The sequence below is a fragment of the Gigantopelta aegis genome, chromosome 3 (genome assembly GCF_016097555.1).
Source record: "Gigantopelta aegis isolate Gae_Host chromosome 3, Gae_host_genome, whole genome shotgun sequence".
NCBI classification, from domain to species: Eukaryota; Metazoa; Mollusca; class Gastropoda; order Neomphalida; family Peltospiridae; genus Gigantopelta; species Gigantopelta aegis.
Window position 1 is genome coordinate 54,091,465 of NC_054701.1, and position 17,617 is coordinate 54,109,081.

At 35.7% G+C, this 17,617-nt stretch overlaps 1 protein-coding gene across 3 annotated transcripts in view; it reads left to right on the forward strand.

Annotated features, from left to right (window-relative positions):
• The window catches only part of LOC121368244, a 174,830-nt gene that overhangs the window by 45,761 nt on the left and 111,452 nt on the right, over positions 1–17,617 (forward strand). For all 3 annotated transcript variants that reach the window (XM_041492886.1, XM_041492888.1, XM_041492887.1), the window contains 3 exons: positions 5,305–5,511; positions 9,760–9,921; positions 13,219–13,326. In XM_041492886.1, coding sequence (XP_041348820.1) covers positions 5,305–5,511; positions 9,760–9,921; positions 13,219–13,326 — 477 coding nt within the window. The remainder of the gene's footprint in view (positions 1–5,304; positions 5,512–9,759; positions 9,922–13,218; positions 13,327–17,617) is intronic.

Sequence of the window (17,617 nt, forward strand, 5' to 3'; positions counted from 1 at the left end):
GTCGACAGGTAGATCCGGCTGGGCTGGATCGTCTGGTCTCGGGGGTGAACTACGGGAAAGGTCGCCGCCGGCAGTTGAGCTGCCGGTTTTGTCCTCCCCCGGTCCGCCCCTGGCGTGTCCGTCTTCCTCCTTCTTCTCTTCCTGGTAGGCTTCGTAACCGGGTCACCGTACACCAAGGTCACGGTTGCCCGTGACCCGGTGTGCGTGACGCGGTATTCCATTAACTTCCCGTAACTAGCAATGAGTCCCCCAAGGTGGGGGGGTAACTCAAGAGAGCAGGCACACACGTCTTGCTTCATCGCTTGCTGTTTGAGGAAAAAGCAAGAATCGACTGAGCACATTATCTAAACAGAAAACTAAATATGTCAAACTATTAAATAGCAACCTTAAATCTATTTAAATGGAGAGTTCAAAAACAAAACAAAAGTTTGTCAAAGTAAATAAATTAAATTAAAGTGAAAGCAAATGTAATTATACAAGTGTGTATATATCTTTAGAGACAATATCCCTTTAAGAGTTATATTAGTATATGAAGATAGATACGTACTGTTTAACAAAACAAAAATAAACAAAGCTAAACTAAACTAAAAACTAAATTCAAATTTAAATTTAAATAATCAAACACAAGTTAATAAAATTAAATTTATTTTAATGTCAAACAAAAATTATGTTACTAATATTTAAATCTAAACTGTCTTCAAACACTTATTACCAATTCATTTTTTTATTTTATTTTTAAAGCCACAAAATAATACATTATTAAATCAATTCTAAATTAATTTTCCAAAAATAAAACCAATAAATAAATAATTAATCAAAACAAAACAAAAAAATAATCAGTTACTACATGTACTTTATGAATACATAATCAAAAAGTTCAGAATTTTTTTTTCTCTGCAGCCAACTGTGAGTAACAATTATATAAATAGGCTAAGAAAATAAACAAATGAATAAGAAAATATCAACAGCATAATATATATATAATACTCACGAGTGCAGACATTCCACACCAAACACATGAATAAAACAACACACAATCAATAGTCTCTTTAGCTGTCACTGAAATGTTTTTAAAATCAAACTGGATAAAAACAAATCAGTTCTTCATAAATGTCAATGAATGTCAAAGTTCACAGAATGTCACATCATAAAAGTAAACAAAAACAAAATCACTAGCAGTTGCATAGTCGCATGATCACATGGTGGAACACAGTCTCGAATCACAAGAGTCACATTGCACAAAAGTTACAAGATGAAAATAACAACCAGTCACAAGTTAGAACACTGTTTGGATCCACAGTAGTCATAGGATTGATCACATGATATCCCAAGGGTCCCTACATATGGGCAATGGGCAACTATATTTACGTGCCCCTATCCACGAAGGTTCAGGCACGCCCACTACGGAATTAGCCTCTGACTTCGCCAGTGACTAACTCCGGAGCGGGGTAAGTTTGAGGTGGGCGGAATTTGGAAAAAAGCCATTTAGTAAAGTCAACGCGAGCGCGGACCAAATAGCAGACACTTCGCAGACCTAAAGTAACACCGAGTGGGAGCCGTGCTCTGATTGGCTGAATTTCGATTCCTCAGTGAAGCCTGTCAATTACCTAAGTCTACAAAGAGTAACTGCATCCAAAAACATGTCTGGACTCTAAATTTAGACCCAAAAGTTTATGACTGCTCGGCCGAAAAGGTTTTAAGGTGATTTTGAGCAATTGATCGGGCGCCAAAATAAAATGCGTCAGACTATTTATAAAAAAATAAACATAAGAATTTTGAACAGCTTCAAAAACGTTTAAAGTCCAACTAGCCCAAAAAGGAGGTTGTTACCTGTCCTAGTTAAGGTTGGCGCAGCAGGACTCATGGCGAGTTGATGGTCTCTCCAGGCTTAAAGTGAAGAAGGGCCGCAACAAACAGCTTATGGTTTCTTTTGACGGCTCCCTTGTAGATAGCCCGGAGTACGATCTTTAGTATGCGTTGTATCGTGGCGTTGGGCATCTCTCGGGTCAGGTAGCCTTGCCTGTAGAGACCGTCCTGGTAGCCAGTCACAAATAAGTGGTCGATGGTTTCGTGAGATCCAAGTTGGATCTGGTATTTCCCTTGACTATTGGGAACTCTGCACCAATGTTGTTCGAACCAAGGTCCCGTCAGGTGAGTGGTGTCTGAGTATTCTCCGATGACCGCATCCCTGTACTTGGCTGGTAATTGGTTGCAGACGAGCGACCAGTTAGAGGAGTCTGATGGTTCCGGATCGGACGTCAACGAAACCTTTCTCCTCTTGAGTTCTGGTCGCTGTAGCAACAACAACAGTCGGAGGTGCTGGTGGGCTGGCAGGGGGCTCAGTAATAATTACGTGTCCCGTGTCCATATCCACCAGTGGGTCGACAGGAGGGATCGCCACTGTCAATTGAGCTGACAGCTTTGGTCCCTCCTGGTCTGCTCCTGGCGAGTATTTGGGTCGAGTCACTGCGGGCGGTCGTGCAGAATGATCCACCCCCGGTGGTTTAGCCACCGGGTTTGGGTCACCCTGTGTCGCTCCTGCTGGTCACGTCCGCTTCCTGTGAAGACTTGGGTCGCCGCCTCCTTCTTCTTCCAGTAGCTGTGGGTGATCTAGTAACACTGTAGCACAGTGTTACTGTCGTGTTGTCCCCATTGTGCTCAATGCGGTACTTGGCCAGTGAGCCAAGTTCACGCATTACAGCTCCCAGGGTGGGGGGGGGGGAGAAAAATCACCACCTTCTCGCAGAACAACCTCATCGTTCAGAAGACCGCTTGAAAGTCGAAAGTACAGAATGAAAGTCCCTACATAGGCTCCAATGTTACTGAAGGTTCTATATATAGCACAGAAGACTTCAGCTGGGGTTTAAGGTCTTTATTCAGGGATCACCTGGAGGGATGTGAAGATCCCGATGTTTATAAAAACATTCTCACACAAATATCTATCTCTATAACGACCCTGGAATAACAAAAGAACATAAAATCAGTTACATTTTCCAGGTTAAGTACAATTTACTTCAATATTATATTGCTAATGTACATTTAACACACATACATTTCAATTCAGACTCAAATCAAATATAATTATAATTCAAAGGTTAATTTAATTATCACATCATTGCTATAAGCATGTGCTAAGCACGTTATAAACTAACTATACAAATAAACACGTCTGCGTATTCCATAACACACATGTGTATAATGTTTATGATTATAAGTAAATATTTAACCTACAGACATTTGAATAATGATGCTGGTTGTGCTACATCATTGATAACCTGTCAACAAAATACCACTTATAAATAGGAGCACATAAAATATACACATAGAATATATTCATATATACACTTAATAATAAAGTAGATTAATAACTGATTTAGTTATTTACTTATTTGTATTATCAAACCTAATCAAATATTCCTATATAATTATAAACATTATTAAACACTACTTTAACTCGTTCGCTATAGAATAAGTTTAATCAACTGCTTACACATGCTAAGTTCTAATTTAAGGCTTATCATAAAATATGCATACACTAATCTAGTTTACTACTTAAAACACATGGTTATTTCTTAAAATATATGTTTGTATTTACCTGTGCTGTTAATAACTGTGCCGTGCAGAACTTGATCAAATGGAAAAGTTGCAATACAGAAAAACACCTTTGTCTTGCTTAAATGTTTAAAAGTCTCTGACTCCAGAAAACACCAGGTAACAAAAGAAACAATAGATGAGCTTACTACTGGCCTGAACACGAGTTGAGGGTGAACACAACCCAAGCTGACAATACCAAAGACACAGGAAAACAATAGAAACAAAATAAGAGACAGCTTTGCACTATTAGAGTTAGAAAGAATAAAATATATGTAAACTGTTTTAAAATTGTAGTGTATGCGATCATTGTACAATCATTGAACTTTTGATGAGTTGAAATTACAAGAAGTGTTGCCCAATGTTCATTAATAATAAATCATTATTGCAGTAGCAAATCAACATCATGAAATTGCTGAACTTAATTATCGGGTCCTCTCAAGTCTCGGATATTTTTTTAATGGTCACAAAAGATTGTGCATGCATCAGAGGTTACATGAACGTGATTATGAAAATATGTTAGTGCAGAAACACATCCATGTTTCATATGATGACTTTATAAACAAACACAATAAGATGTATCAGTACTCTTTATTGGAAGCTACATATTCTCGGATATGGTATAATTTAATACCAAGTCTATATCCAAAGCCATCAAGTATTACAAGAAAGAGTAAGTGCATTTGTCAATATTCATTTTATTTTAGAGTTACATATAGGCCTAAACCATTGTCTTTAAAGATAAATATCTATTGCAGATACATACAAGTATGTTTAGTAAACTGCATCTCACCAACTACTAATAAATGTCTGAGTTCATTGATCCATGAATACTTCAACTGACATACAAATTAGAAACAGGATTACTTATAAAGGGTGCAATGCTGTATATGTCACAAAATACGGTATGTCTTTGCATTTAGCTCAAAATCCTAGCTCAATGAAACTTGGTATATACATATAGTTGCATCTGTGAATGTTCATCTAAATGCATGTTAAATTTTGTTTTAATATTTTACTAATTTTTAATTAAAATACTTCAGCATTTAGCTCAATGTTAAGTTTTTGCAGTTCCATTTGAACGGCATTTCTCACAAACTACAAGTCATAGATTAATAAAAGTTGGTTTGTAGTTACACCTATGAATGCTCATCCAATGCACACACACACACACACACACACACACACACACACACACACACACAGTCCCTTTATTTTTTATATAACCATAAATGTATGTATAGAAAAACAATATAACAACTTTACACACTATTCTGAGTATTGCTATAACTTTGTATTTTATTCATAATGACAGATACATTAAAAATACAATATTCTCTTTAATCTGTTAAGAATGTGTAATTAATTGTATTAAAATAATATTTTATTACAAAGTTAACAATAAAAACTGAGAGGCAAATGCATTAAAGTATGTGATGTCATTGTGTATTTAGTACTAACAAAATCATTGATTTATAAGTACCAAATTGATGAATAATATTGTTAAACCAATATAATATTTTGATATTTCCTTGGTTATGAGCGTCTGCTGAGGTAATACATTTTCCTTATATACTGAATGAAAAGGTCTTGTGCAATTTGAAGTGATTGGTAGTATTTTCAGTTTGACATGTAACTTATATAATTGATGAGATCATGCACACTTGGTTGCTGCTGTTATGTTTGGTGACTGTAACATTGATGTTGTTTCAGCATGGTGGTTTCTGCAGATGGAGTGCTCTGGATGGGTCTCACAGATGATCAGCTTCTGTATTTAGCCACAGCTCGCAGCATCACTATGTGGTCCCTCAATTACTTCTTCCAGTTCTGGAGCATGGCACATAACAAAGTGACAAGCTTGTCCCTAGTTGGCAGTGAAAACAAAACCACCAGGGTGGTTGCAACTAGCAGTGATAGCAGGTATATTTGGAATATTTTGATTTAATGGGGAACCCCACCAGATGTCTCGAGGTGTTTACTTCTGAGTTCTGTGCATTCTTGTCATTGTGTTATATTTGGTAACATGGATTATAATTACATGTATCTATTGGCAGAGTAAAGTTTAAACCATAACACATTTTTCTGTCTCAGTAACTTCATTTTCAACATTGCTGTTTATAAAAGATGTGCTTGCATGTGTGTATATGTATGCATACATGTACCAGTGCACTATGACTAAACGGTTTATCTTTATAGTAATCAGTCGGAGGTGAACCATTTTATTACCAATTTTAAAGGAGAAGGTGTGAAGGAAAGTCATTTTTATCTCTCCTTAGCATGTGAATTTATGTGATATTTGTATGGTCATATCTTAAATGGCTCCCATAATCTAAGTTAGGGGAGGAGTTAATCACTCCCCTCAGTTTTTGTTCACAGTGAGGTCTGCACTTTATAAGTAAGAGTCAACATGTGGCATGTAAAAATGTCATATATATGACGCTCTACAATTGTTGATGTCAAGCACCACAGTAAGTCACTATACACCCGTATCATTCTAAAGTACCTAGATCCTAATGGTTACTAAAATTGTGCCTCAAACTGGACAATGGCAATATCAGGAACTAAGCAAGTTGACTCAGTAGGTCTGGTCACTGTTGTCGCCACGGTTACTGTATGCTGAGACAAATACAGTTTGTTATCCTGGATATTTATTTACCTTTCCAGATGAATGGGGTATTAATTCATTGCACTATTACTCAGTGAAAAAATGTCAGCATCTTACTCGTTATAACACTAGGTTTGCTTTTTGCAATGTCAGAGATCTGCATCACTAAAAATAGTGCTTGGTCAAAGGTTTTTATTGGAGCAGTTAATCACAAAACTATTTTACAAACTGTTAACAAACAGTGTGCTTTTTTAATAGATTTTTTAATATAATAATAACAGTATTATTTACTTCCATACTGTTCATGAAAATATAAGTCAAATGTGTCTCTTAATGCCAGTCATAATGCAATGATGTAGAAACTGACAAATGAAAATGTCAGTCATTCATAATGAAATAAATGCCAATATATATGATTGTATATCATTTATTAAGCACTGTGATAATAACAATACATGTTAATAATAATCATAATCTTTATTTTAAAAAGATAACACATTCAGTACAAATAGTCTGGTCTCTCATATTGCCTTTTTTTATATAAATGATCTCTTTTGATATTAATTTGACCTAATATATAAAAATTAAAATTAAAATAAACATATAACTACTTCAATGAATATATAATTAAAAATGTAACTAAGCTATATCAAACATTTAAATATATTAAATGTATGTATAACACCATACATACATACATGTACTAAGATACTGAATATTAGATCTTACATGTATTGCCATGTGTCTACTGAAAAAACATTACTGTAACAGTACTTTAGGGGTTAGGCTAGATCTTTATAGCTACCGTATTTCCTCTAAAATTATGACACCTCTAAAATTTTGACTGTGAATTTTTCTACAGCACATCAGTGCCAAAATACTTCTAAAACTACGACCACAGACAAATATAACAAATATGTCAATTAAAGTTTCGACCACCCTGCATGTTGTTGAGACTTTAAAAAAAAAAAGTTTAGTCGGCTATTAATGTGCCCACGCTCAAGTCAAAAGTGTGTGTGTGGTCAATCAAACGGGGATAAAAGTATAATAATAAATGAAAACAAAGAAACTAGAACAGTTACAAAATTAGTACCTCAATGTAGTAACACGAAATCAACAAACTTTGTGGTCTCAATGCAAAGCAAGACAGTAAAACATTGTTTTCATTCATGTTAGCTTTGGTTCTTTGATCTCCCAATCCTAAACTGATGTCTATTTCAAGCTGCATGTGTGGGGCATACTTAATTTGGTCATGACAGAAACAACTAATTTTATAAGCACAAATGGATATTCTCTTATTAGTAATTTATGAATAGTTGTCATCCACATGTACACGCAAATGGCCGCGATTTAACCGCATCTGTGGTATAGGCACACACGTAAACTTTGCTGCATGTGGCCAAGATGTGTGTGCAAAGGAGGTTTCAGAGATCCACACACCCACCCCCCCTCCCCCCACCCTGGACACTCAAGCAATAGATATATAAAAATTCAATATATGTTTTAGGTATAATAAACTTCGCTAGTCTTGATCCTCCCCTAAAATTACTACACCCACGCCTGGTGTTTTGAATGTATTTCATGATCCGCAATGGACAACATATTTGCAATTCCTCACCGAATAGAATGTTTTATTTTTGTGTCCGTATAACATGCATGTCATAACTAATGCAGAGGGAGGGAGTGGGGCAAGGGAGAGACATGAATGCGTCAGTATGTATTATGGTCGATGCAAGCACAACACAGATCTATTTCATCCTTCCTGCACCACATTTAGGAGGACTGCCACAGGCCCGGGTCTAGCATTTTTGGGGGAGATGGGTGGAACAGGGTACAGCATCAATGTGTGGTTGCAGACCAGCATATCGATGTTCGCAGTAAAAAATTAATTACTAGAACTAAAAAGTAAAAGCACTTTGCAGCTCAAGGGTGAATTTTAAATCCTTACTCCCCACTCCTTGGATCACAAACAGTATATATATTATATATATGCCGGTTTTCATTTTAAAAATTAAGGACTGACATTGTCATTTTGCATTGTGATAATATATATTCTCTAAGTACGGTATACTCGTCGGTATATGACGACAGGGGAGTTGGTTATTGGGGATCTGTATATTAATTTGATGAGAGCCCTCCAACCCCCTCTGCTTCCTGTGTTTTTCAGAGGCTTTTTATTGGCGAACAAAAAATATCATAGGTCAGTTATGTTATAATTAACCATTAGCACCCTAGGCGTATGGGCTCCAATGTTTGTAGGGTGGTGCATGGGCCGATTTTATCACAAAGTAAACAAAAATGCCCGAATACGAATTTTTGCCCAAACGAGAAGTAACCATTGCTATATTTAAAAAAAAAAAAAAAAATCAGTTACAGTTGTTGGTGGGGGGTGGGGGGGGGTGGGGTGGTAGGGGTGATGGTAATGAAAAATTTAATTTACAATATTCTCAAAGGACGAACCTTTTTTTGCAAGTCTACCAACCATTCAATGTTCTGTTATTGGCGAGCACGCATGCGTACAAATAACATGTGAGAAGTTGTAAACGACAGTTACTAGTATTACCACAGTGTGGGTGCAGAGTAATGTACAATGCAGAATACATACATGTAGGACTGGAGCAAAACAGTGTAATGTGGAATAAAACAAAACAAACAAACATCACATGCATTAAAAGGTGACAAAGCAGCAAAGTAAAGCTGTGATTGCCAGAGGCCTGTACGGGGTACTGAATACTTGTGAAATTAACAATAAAATGAGTAGTATTTGCACGTATAACATGCACTCATTATAAACCCAAATACGGACAGACTTTCCAGAGGTGTTCAGAATTTATTCATAATTGTAAGGCAGCCAACATTTAAATAATTTTTATTTCAGATGTTTAAGGTTTTTTTTTTCAAGTTTATTTTTTTCATATTAATATTGATTCAGAAGTAATATATGCTGCATTGTGTTAGCTGCCCTATCTAAATAAATAAATAGACTGATATGTTGGTTTGCTACCCACCCACTGGTCTGTAACCTGAGATTAAGAAATGAAATGTGGGACAGTTTACTTAACGGTAAAGCGTGGTTCTTTCTGCAAGTATAAAATATATGTGAATATTATATTAAAATTTAGAAAACAAGCCTGAATTAACATTATGTAATGAAAATAGTGAATGCCTACACAACAGTTTGTAAATAATTGCCTTCGGTCGTCTGGTTTCAAATTAGAAAATTACGACCTACTAGTAAATTTGTATTTTGCTGGGGAAAAATTACGAGCACTGCCAGTTTTTAAAAAATAATTGAATTGAAATGTGGTCGTAATTATAGAGGAAATACGGTATACATGGTTTGTATTTAAGTTATAAAGACCGTTCTAGATATTATATCAAATGGTGGTATGCAAATTATTATTTTATGAAAAGTTGATCTACAAGAATTGTTCTGTTTGGTCCCAAACAAAACAAAATTAAATTACTTTTGTGTTTAGAATAAGTGAGGTTACAAACATTTGCCTAACCATTGCCTGTGATGATTTATAATGTTATTACTACTTTATGTGAAATCATTTCAGTGTCCGTCTGTTCGCCCGATGCAGCCACAAGAACATGTCCACTGTCCTTCCACCACCAAGTATTTCCCCACTTCAAACAGTGTTGAATGTATGCTACAGTAGAGAATTCAATGTCGTCTTTATGCTTGTGAATCCTAGACAGATATGGGTATATACCACCAGGTACCTTAACTTAGCAATCATTTAAAACCAATCATCAATTACATATTAAATAATCATATGATCATCAAGGTGTTTAATATACCTACTTTTCATTTTGAAAATCCCTGGGTTATTTGATGTCAAATCAACAAGTAGATTTTGTTCATCTTTATCTCAAGGTTGAATATAAGTATGAAAGCATTCAGAAAGAGTTTAAGGTTAGGTCATAGGGTTTAACGTGCACGTTCAGAGTAATTAAGCCCTTGCGTCCAGTGAACTGTACTTATAGGGAGATGTGGCCCATTTTAAAAAACATTTTCTTCAAGTACATGTATCTCCTAAATTATTTAAATGAAATACACAATTTGGTATCTATGGTGACCTTTGCATGCAGAATCAAGATCTGCAGTCAAAATGAACTCAAATATATTTGGAGACATTTGGTAAAAACAGTCATGTTAATTTTGCACCCCCAAAACTCCATGATTCTGTAAACTGGAATGAATTTAAGCTATTTTTCCAGATTCCAGAAGACCTTTTAAATTAAATTTGTTACATATGAAAACCACAACAAAAGAGTGTTTTGTCTTATTATTAAATTTGTTACATATAAAAACCACAACAAAAGAGTGTTTTGTATTGTTATTAAATTTGTTACATATAAAAACCACAACAAAAGAGTGTTTTGTATTGTTATTAAATTTGTTACATATAAAAACAACAACAAAAGAGTGTTTTGTCTTATTATTAAATCTGTTACATATAAAAACAACAACAAAAGAGTGTTTTGTCATATTATCAAATTTGTTACATATAAAAACAAAACAAAAAGTGTTTTGTCTTTTTATTAAATTTGTTATATATAAAAACAACAAGAAAAGAGTGTTTTGTCTTATTAAATATGTTACATATAAAAACAACAACAAAAGAGTGTTTTGTCATATTATCAAATTTGTTATATATAAAAACAAGAAAAGAGTGTTTTGTCTTATTATTAAATTTGTTATATATAAAAACAACAAGAAAAGAGTGTTTTGTCTTATTAAATATGTTACATATAAAAACAACAAAAATGAGTGTTTTAATTTGTCTTATTAAAAATTACACATTTCACCTGCAGATACAGGGAATTCTCTTGATTATTTATTCTTCAGAGTCTTGTGAATCATCTAAATCCAATGAGAAATGTGTTTAGAGGGGGTGAGGTATATCATGAATTCTAACATTGTAAACATTATTTTGGCATTTGTTATTTCTGTGATATTCATTTACTGTGTGCCTTGTATGGGTTTATTAGAAGTAGTAAATAGTAATAAATTTGACAATTGAAACTGCTAAAAAAAAGTCTGAGTCTGGTTCCTGCATCCAGTGTGAAATCTCATGGTGTCACTTTTAGATCCAAACTAATACTGGCAAGTTCTGAATACTTCCAAAGTCAATATCGACATTCAAAGGGAAGTAACTAATGGCAAATATAAAGTACAAACTACCAGAAACAAAACTGTACACAACTTACAGTTAAACAAAGTTGAAAGAATGCAATTTATAAATGAAGTGTTTCATATCAACAGAATTAAACAATGTTAAAAACCCAAAGTAACCTGCCAGTAAAAAATGGCAGTTATTTTCTCAAAGAAACATATTAGTGACAGTATTAATCTAATTATTACTTTATAAAGAATTCTGTATTAAATGAGCCAGTATTGCTCAATTATCAAGTTAATTGAGAATTGTCTGTTATTTCTTTTACGTTCTCACATAAGTTTGTGTATGATTTGTTTTTTCATACCTAGATGAACGTAAAAGAAATAACAGACAATACTTATAATTAAATGTGAATCATACTTACTAATAATAACACCAACATTTTATACATCATTTTGAATTATTTTTGGTCCATAACCAATAATGCTCAATAAGACAACTTGCCCATATAACATGACGACATAATTTTACGTTCATCGAGAAATGAATGGGATGACGTTATTGTATAATTCAAGTAATGGAAACTTAATTATTGCTCTTTAATTAGTAAATATTTAACTTTGGAATATACTTGGAAAGAAGATCTGTAACACTTACTAAATTGTAATAATAATCATTAAAAAATAATAATGAAAAACTAAGAAAATTTAGGTGTTCCCGTCATAGGGAAATCTTGTCCCTCTAGAAGCAGCATAAACACCTGACATGTTCTGTGAACTTACATTAGACAATGTCATGTTTCAGCTTCTTTTTCCCCCATTCTCATCCCTGTTAATAAGAAATGGACAACATGTGTAACTCGAAAATATGAGGCATTGACACACAGGTGCAAATCCAAGGGGTGTTTGTGTTGGGACTGTGCACCCAATCCCAAAATCTCAAAGTGACCCAAAAATTTAGAGGATAACTATAATGAGTTTCTTTATAGTGGTTAAGATGTAATATAAAAGTATACAATTATAATATAATATAATACTATTATGTTTTGGGGTTGTAAGGTCAGTCCTATAAAGAAAGTTTTAAAAACATTTTTTTTTTCTTCTTGAAGTTGGAATTTAAAATAAATATAGGTATGGCCAAATAGAAGAATATGACATTGTGTGGTTCCATTTACATCAGTGAGACAAATTAGGGTAGGTAGGTATACAGGCTCAAATATATAGCAAGAGAGCAAAGTTTTTAAACATTTATTAAATTTAATATAATATTTTAAAAATAAATATATGATGATCAGTTTTGTCATAAGATTAATACATTGTATATGTGTACAATGTCAGGTATCCATGTGACATAAAGAAAAAAATTGAAACCGTGAAAAGCATTTTAGTGATTGTTAGATCAATGGATATAAATACTACCAACTCTCAACCTTAAAATAAATAAGAAGGTGTCTTTCACTGCCCAAGTTCTGCACAAACATCACTAATATTAGCCTATTTTAGTAGGATCCTGCATGTTTCAAGCTTAGTTGTAGCTGGTACACTGATATTATATTGTTCAAATTACAATGTAAATGACAGGAATTGACTGGCCACATGAAACAACATTTTATGAGAACAATATTACCAATGGCAGGACTTTTAGTATTAACTGTGCTGTTAAAAGTTACATGGACTTTGAATGTTGACCTGGTGAGATTTAGATTGGAATACTTCTACCAGCTGTATCAAGCAAGTTTCAGGAGCAGGGAAAATAGTTTGTTTTAATAAATATTGTCTTATTTGATACTTTTCTCACATTTGTTATTATTTATTGTGGAGTGTGATAAAGTAAACTGTTTTGTAAGACCTTGTGAAACTGTTTTTCATAAACTATGTACATTTTCTATTTTAGGACAGATCCGGCATGCAGAATTGCTATTTGGGATGTACATGAGCTCCAAATGTTGCATTTTCTTCAACAGACAAGAAATGTTTCTGGCACTGATAAGTCACTTTTCCGGTTTGTTATATTTTTTTTAAACTGGAGTTATTAATATCCCCTTCAGGCATATAAGTCCAATGCAGACCTGTCAACTGTCACGTTTTTGCCATGAGACTGAGGTTTTTTTTTTTTTAAAAGCATGCTTTCATGGTTAAGATGTCAAATCTCATGTATTGTTTTTTTAGTAAAATGTTGGAACCTAATTAGTACATTCTGAACTTTCTCAAGTAATGTCATTAATTGATGATAATAGGATCCCATACTTCAACTAAATCATCTGTTTGTTGTGGGTGCCTGGTGAGTGGTGTGGATTGCTGGTCCTATATATGTAACTACCCATACTTAGCTAAATCGTCTGTCTCTTGTGGGTACCTGGTGAACAGTAAGGATTACTGTTCCTATACTACCGGCTTCCACAAAAGGCGTCTGTCCAATGCTTGGACAGACTGCAAAAATGCTTATGCCTTAATTGTTAGAAACATTAATGTAACCAGTTCTAGTACATTTGTAATAATGACAGTTCAAATTAGTACAGTTCACTTAACTTTGTAATTAGTAGTCTAATAATATTTACTTGTTATATTCAGTTAAATATTATGCCACTATTTGACCAGGTGTGCTGTCCAGTCTGTGTGAAAGTGTGACCAGGTGAACATATTATTGTGATAAATATGAAGGCCATCCATTAAGAATGAGAAGAGAACTTTATTACACTCAGGGTATTACACAATGGCATATGAGGAAACTAACATGATTTTCTTTTCTACTTAACCTGACCTCAAACAATCACATATTCCCCGAGGGATATTAGTCTGGTCCAAACATCCCAACAGCCAATGGGATGGCTAAAATCTTCCAGTGAGTCCTGTGCTTCCTGTTCCGGTCACATAACTGCAGCTTGTTTCTTTCTCCTTCCCTGGTTTCGTTCAGACATCTTTTTTTTCTTTACACCAGTCAGATATAAGCCATTGGTTTTTTCTGTTGGTTTGGTCAGGATTTTTTTGTGTGGAATACCTTCTTCCACATTTAATCTGTCTGTTAACAGCTATATTTGGTTTAATTCACTTTTTTAAAAGTGTAATTTCCAAACTTTTACTTTGTTACTTGTGTCAATAGTCGGACGTGTTATTTGCCGGAAGTTTTTGTCAACTTTTGTGTGTTTATTAGTCTTTACAGAATTAATCAATCATGTCAAAGAGCTCTGTTCGAGTGACGAAGGCTTGCCTGAAGTGCAAGAGATTCATGACTGGCGGAGATCCACACGAACTGTGTCCTAGCTGTTGGCCACCTTGTGACTTAGTGTTTAGATGTACCTTGTGCTTAACTCTTGGCACCACTGAGTTTGACAACTATCTGTAGGTGCTTGCTAAGAAGTCGGGATGAGCATTAGAATCATCCTCCGTCATCCCGCCCGTGTCAGCTATTCAGCCTTCCATTGCTTGATTTTGTTGCAGAGATCCTTTGTTTCATGCTCCCTGATTTTATTCGGAGATCTTCCTGGTACCCAAGAAAGACTTGGAGAATCTTTGCACGATTACCAATCTAGCCGACTTCAATCAGCATTAATTACTCCCACCTCCTAAGTTCAAGATGTTGATGGTGCAGAATGTGAAGACGGTGGTTCAACTGAACAATTGGATGGCATCTCTAGATCTCAATGATGCTTACCTTCATGTGTCCATCCATCCAGATCACCACATCTTCCAAGGGACTCATTATGAGTGGATGATCTTGCCGTTGGTATATCGGTAGCTCCTTGGCCCCAGGATCACTGCACCAATGTCACAGTTCCTGCATCACAAGGGTATTTGTTTTTACCCTCATCTCGATGATTGCCTAATGAAGTACCAGAGCAGAGAAGTTACCTATATATATATGTCAACTTGATTCTTCGGTTCCTTAGATGTCTTGGGTGAATCGTCAATTTGGACAAGTCTCGGATGCTTCCAACACAGAATCTACAGTTCATTGGTGCGCTGCTGTGAACGGACTTGAGCATAGAACAGGTGCCTTCCAACAGATCCAAATAGCAGTCGCCTGTGACATTCCACTATTGGCAAAGTGTTTTGGGTCTTCTAACGAAAGCTCAAGACATAACTCTCATGGACCAATTGCTGTTATGTTGGATTCAAATCTTCCATACGACCTTCGGCTGAGCCTTCAGTGGTGGCAGAATGTCTTTGAGGCCATTTCAAGCAACTCACCATCTTTATATCGATGCGTCACTGGAAGGTTGGCGAGCACATCTCGTCAATCAGACAACTTTGGGGCAGTGGTCGGCAGAAGAAACCAGGTCTCTACATCAACATGTTACAGCTTCTGGCAGTCTTCAACACTGTACAACACTACATGGTGCCAGCGGTTGATCGACACAAATCTCATGGTGGTGACGGACAATGTGATGCAGGGCACAATATTTCACGCGAACCACCGTTCTGTTCGCGTGTAGGTTACGCAAAATTAAATTTACGCGAGCCGCAAATCGGTTACGTCATGACCTGTAAACGTTCAGAAATTAAAACTTGCAAACTTCACGATTACAGGAAGTTTATTCATGCAGACATACTACTGGTATTCCGACAAATGTTTTAGACTTGATTTTTAGATAATTGATGCGCAGCAAACCAGTAAACAACGTTATATTGCAACAGTTGTAACTTGCGACCAGTCTACAGTTTTAAAACAGTTTTAAAGAAATGTGCTCGGACCGCTTGGGACGGCTAAATTTTCTGCTGCTATTTAATCTCTAAAGGAATATATGTAGACATACTATTGGATTGGCTATAATTTTACATATGTTAAAAACAGTTTTAACGTAAACAGGAATCCAAAGTATATAAGTACCATTGATGAAGTGAAAGTAGCATAGCCACCGCAAATCGCAAAAAGAATCCCTACAAATGAGTATTTATCTATTTTAAAGGCGCATGTGCCTAATTCAAAAACAAAATCCGGGAATAGGTCGAGGCTGTCTGTAATTGTTCTATAAAATAGACCTCTTAAAATTGACCGAAAAAAGATGTTCAAAAATGCATCTACAGGCGTCCTGAGTTTCAAAGTTTTCACAGGGGGAGGCGCCCCGAATTCCCCCCGCTCGGGCACGCCTTTGGCGTGCGTAATTCTAAGAATATTTCTGGCTACGTCCCTGTATTTCGTTTCAGTACTGGGGCTAATATTCAGTTCTTTTATAATATTGTTAACTTTAGCAAGCATTAAAGACATTTTTTTATTTTTTTTGTAAAATGTTTTCTTTTGTATTTGTTTTAACTTTATGTTTCAGCTAAAAACTATGTATTTAAAATATAATTTCAACATAATTTTGAGGTATCCGATCAGATAACCCATCGGTTACGCAAATATAATTCACGTAACCGAACAATTGGTTACCTAGGTAAAAACCACGTGAACCGACTTCCGGTTACCTCAGATTTCGAAATATTGTCCCCTGTGATGGCAGCGGCTTACATAAACAGTCAAGGCAGGACTCATTTAAGCAGTCTGCTGTGGCTAACCTATCGTCTGTAAAAGATTGTCGGTGCTATTCTGCGGAACCTGAGCAAGATACATTCCAGGGGTCTCGAATGTGTTAGCAGACACATTGTCCAGGTCATCTGCTCTGCAAGCCACTGAGTGGATGCTACATCCAGAAGCGTTCTGGTCGATGCGTCAGAGACTGTGGATGCCAAATCTAGATCTGTTTGCAACCAGATTCAATCGTCAGCTTCAGATTTACGTCTCACTGGTCCCATATCCAGAGGCAATGGACCTAGACGCACTGGCCATACATTGGGAAGGTCTGGATGTTACTCATTCCCTCCTCCAGTACTGCTTCACAGGGTGCTTCAGGGTTTCAACTGTTACTCATAGCTCCAATGTGGCCAAACCATGTGTGGTATCTAGATCTGCTTCATCTCATGGACCCAGATCCGCTACCATTGCCCAACTGGGAAATGATTTTACTTCATCCCAAGTCAAGACAACACCATCCCAATCTACTCTTGTTCCAGCTACACGTGTGGATCTTATCTCTGAGGGATTGAAGAAGAAGGGGTTTTCTTCCAAGTCCACAGAGACAATTTTGAAAGCTTATCATGTGACAATGGCAGCTGCTTATAATATCCGATGGCTATGCTATCACAGATTGTGCCTTACAAACAAATCAAGTCTCAGACAATTTGTGTTGAAAAGCTGGCTGAGTTTTTGTTTTTGTTTTTTTGTTTATCCCAGTGCCCCCTTTCCTTTCTCTCCTTTGAATTCCATCTCATTTCTTCCAGATCTGGCAACTCCTCCTATCTTTCAACTTCTTTTG